The 3731-nt window shown below is 54.2% G+C and overlaps 1 protein-coding gene across 1 annotated transcript in view; it reads right to left on the minus strand.

Annotated features, from left to right (window-relative positions):
- Positions 1 to 2862: 2862 nt before the first annotated feature.
- The window catches only part of FAM170B (family with sequence similarity 170, member B), a 2518-nt gene continuing 1649 nt past the window's right edge, over positions 2863 to 3731 (minus strand). Inside the window, exon 2 of the mRNA XM_008576042.1 lies at positions 2863 to 3608. Within this exon, the coding sequence (XP_008574264.1) occupies positions 2863 to 3608 (746 nt within the window). The remainder of the gene's footprint in view (positions 3609 to 3731) is intronic.

Below are 3731 nucleotides of genomic sequence, written 5' to 3' on the forward strand. Positions count from 1 at the left end.
CTCCTTAGACTTGCCCATTTTTTCCTTGCATTATCAGTCTCTCCCTCTCTCCTGGATCATTCTCATTAACACGTCAACTTGTTCTCTCATCTTTGTCCCTTGTTTTAGTTTCTTTTTGTCCAGTTACAGCCATGGCTGTCTCCTTCTTAAACATGCTCGCCGGCACAGTTGCCTAACACTCCTCTCCAGTGTGCGTCTCATGTCGGCTACTGACCAGTGTTCGTCTGACCCTGCCTTTCTCAGCCACCGAGGCCATCAGCAAGGTCCATGTGAGAAAGGAAATAAAAACCTTTCATCCTCGGCTCACTGCAGCTCTCCCTAGCACTTAACACTATTCATAACTTCTAAAAACAATCTTTTCTTACTTTTGTTGACTTTGAAGACAAATCCTACAAAACACCCACCAACCCACCCCCATTTCTCCTTACTTCGCCGGCACACCCTAACTCTACCCCAGCTCCCTAGTGAGTCTCATCCGCCTCCTGCTGTGGCTTTAAATATGGTTCCATCCACATGCTGCTAACTTCCTAATTTACATTTACCAACCCACCCCCATTTCTCCTTACTTCGCCGGCACACCCTAACTCTACCCCAGCTCCCTAGTGAGTCTCATCCACCTCCTGCTGTGGCTTTAAATATGGTTCCATCCACATGCTGCTAACTTCCTAATTTACATTTCCAATCCAAACTTGTCTTCTGTCTAAATCATAAACCTCTTCCGTCTCAACATCTCCACTTGGATGTGCCCTTAGCACTCAGTAGGGACTGTGTCCCAGCTAGTCTTTGTCACCCCGCCTCCCAGCACTTATGCCCATATGTCCACGTGCAGACACATGTTCATACAGGCACATTCACACACAGACACACATGCATGCAAATGCACAAATGTGCTCTCACACATGTGCAAACACACTCACAGCCCTGATCTTCCTCCAAAGTTCCTCAGTTAATGTACAACCTCCCCCCCGCCATTAACTCTTGCTAGGAACCTGGGAATCCACCTTGACAAACTCCTTTCCCCCACCCTGACATGCACCCATCCCCAAGTCCTTTGGATTCTATTCCCCAAATATGTCTTGAATGCATCCTGTCTTCTCCCTCTTGGAGAATGGCCAGCCTTGTCCAAGTCACCACCATCCCTGGCCTGGATTTCTGCAACAACCTCCTAAGTGATCTCTCCACTCTCACTTTCTTCTTTGCCTGCTGTACCAAGCTGTGTTCCACACACTGCCAGAGGGAGCTGTTCAAAATTTGAATCTGATCGTGCCTCTTCTCTCCTTAAAACCAACTGCACTTAGAATGAGCACATGCTAAGGCAGCATGGTTGAGGAAAGCCCCTTTGAAAAAGTGACATTTAAGCTGAAACCTCAAAGATGAGCCGGAGGGTCAGCCAAAAGAGAGACAGAGAAGGGTTGTTTTCCATTTGGAGGAGACAGCAAGTGCAAAGGCCCTATGAAAACCTGAATTGTTTAAGGAAACAGGGCAGGCAATCACTGGGGTATAGTGAGTATAGCAGAGAAGACTAAGAGATGGAATGCAAAAGGTAGCCAAGCCGGCCACACAGGGCTCTGTCAGTCACAAAATGGGTACTTTCATAATTATTTTTAACCTTAAACACCCACCCACACCCACACCCACACACACACACACACACACACAAACAGAGTATAGGAAGAGATAAATGTCTCCAGCACTCCAGCCAGGTCAGTGGAGGACAATTCCCCAAACATATTGAGCCATTCCCACTTCTAAGATCATCATTTGTTGTCTAGCTCAATGATTCCCAACCAGGGGCAATTCTCCCTCCAGGGGGTGTTTGTTTGTGTCTGGAGACATTTTTGATTGTCACAACTGTGGGGGAGAGGATGCTACTGGAATTTGGTGGATAAAGGCCAGGGATGCAGCAGACAGGACAGTCCCACAACAAAGAATCATTCAGCCCCGATATCCACAGTGCAGATGTGAGAAGCCCTGGTCTAGCTTAATTTGTCTGTCCTCCAGCCCTGTGAGCATCACCTTTTCTGGAAAGTTTTTCCTCCTGATCAAACAGCTGAGCTTGGGGCCCCTCATCTGGGTTCCCCCAATCTCCTGATGTGGTGCCCCCCTTGCCTTGCCATTGCCTCTGCTCCCTCTTCCCCTCTCTCTCTTCCTCTCGCCATGTGACCTGCTCGTACCCACCGGCTGCCTGCCCCTTTCCACCCCCTTTCCACCATGAGTAGAAGCAGCCTGAGGCCCATGCCAGATGCAGCTGTCCCAGAATCGTAAGTCAAATAAACCTCTGTTCTTTATAAATTACCCAGTCTCAGGAATTCTGTTATAACAATACAAAGCAGACCACTACAACTTGTCTCCAGGTGTCTAGTTTGCAACCTGCAGAAATGGCATCTACTGGGCGTCCAACCTGATGTCACGGTTCACTCAATTAGTCACTGCCTTCAATGATGAGTTATTCAATTTTAATCTCAATAACATAAGACATAGAACTAGGGCATCTGACGGATTCTAACAATGAAAAAAAATAGGGCCGAAGCTTCATTGGCTGTTCGCTCTCTTGTGTGTCACCTCTACGACTTACACAGCAAGCGTGGACCAGCTTGTTCCACCAGCAAAAATAGAAATCCCCCTGGCCACACGTTTGCGGGTCTTGTGCCCACCATCGGAAACGCTTGAAGCCCTCTTCTCTGGATCTGGGTATGAAGTGGATTCTGGTCCTCCCGCTGAGCCCCTGGAAGGGCTCCTTCCGTCCCGTGCCACGGCCCTCGCTGCTCTGCGTGCCCTTCGCTGCCTTCCCACGCAGCCCTGGTCCTCTCCCCCTGCCCGGGTGCTGGCGGTGAGCGCAGGGCTGGGCTCGTCACCGCCGGCTCACTGCGGCGGTGGCGGCGGCTGGAGCCCCGTGCCGTGGGGCCTGGAACCCGCGCTGCGGTCCGAAGGGCTCTGCTCCTCCTGCTCCAGCTGCTGCTCCTGCGCTTGGCGCTGGGCCCGCCTTCTCTCCAGCATCTCCTCAAAGAAGATCTGGCAGCTGAAGCCCTCGCGGACGCCGTGCTGGACGTGCTCCAGCAGCGCCTCCAGCGTGGGGAAGACCCTGCAGCAGGCCACGCAGCGCAGCCCGCAGGCGGTGGTGACCAGCCAGTCCGGGGGCGCCCGCAGCTCGTGCAGGCGGCGCTGCAGCGGCTCCGCGTCGTCCGGCTCTGCAGGGCGGCCGTGCTCGCAGGCCTCCAGCTCCCAGCGCAGGTCGGCGTTGGACGCCGTCTCGAAGGACGAGCCTGTCCGCCGCTGCCTCTTGACGAATGGGGCTTCGTGAATGCGGGGCTTCTTGCTGACCGGCTCGAAGCCGGCCTCGGTCTCCCAGGCCACCGCCACGCCGCGCACGGTCTGCACGCGGGTGTAGAAGGCGCACACGCTCTGCGGCGGGCCGGCGTCCTCGGCGTCGCACGCGCAGGGGCAGCAGGACTGGTCGCGGGAGTAGGACTGGTACTCGGAGGAGGACTGCGAGGTCGGGGAGCTGGTCCAGCTCAGCATGCCCCGAGCCCTGGTGGCCACGCAGAAGTCCTCCTCCAGGGGAATGGCAGGCCCCCGCCACGCAGATGACTCTTCTCTCTTTGTTGTCCCTGAGAAGCGGAAATACATGCTCGTCAGTGTCCCCCAAGGGGTCAGCGCCACAGCCTACCCTCATGAGCCCTGAACTCTGGAAGGGTGCAGGCTCTGGGGGCCCTCGGGCACGTTCCTTCACC

This window comes from Galeopterus variegatus, unplaced genomic scaffold (genome assembly GCF_000696425.1).
Source record: "Galeopterus variegatus unplaced genomic scaffold, G_variegatus-3.0.2 Scaffold1276, whole genome shotgun sequence".
Lineage (NCBI taxonomy): Eukaryota > Metazoa > Chordata > Mammalia > Dermoptera > Cynocephalidae > Galeopterus > Galeopterus variegatus.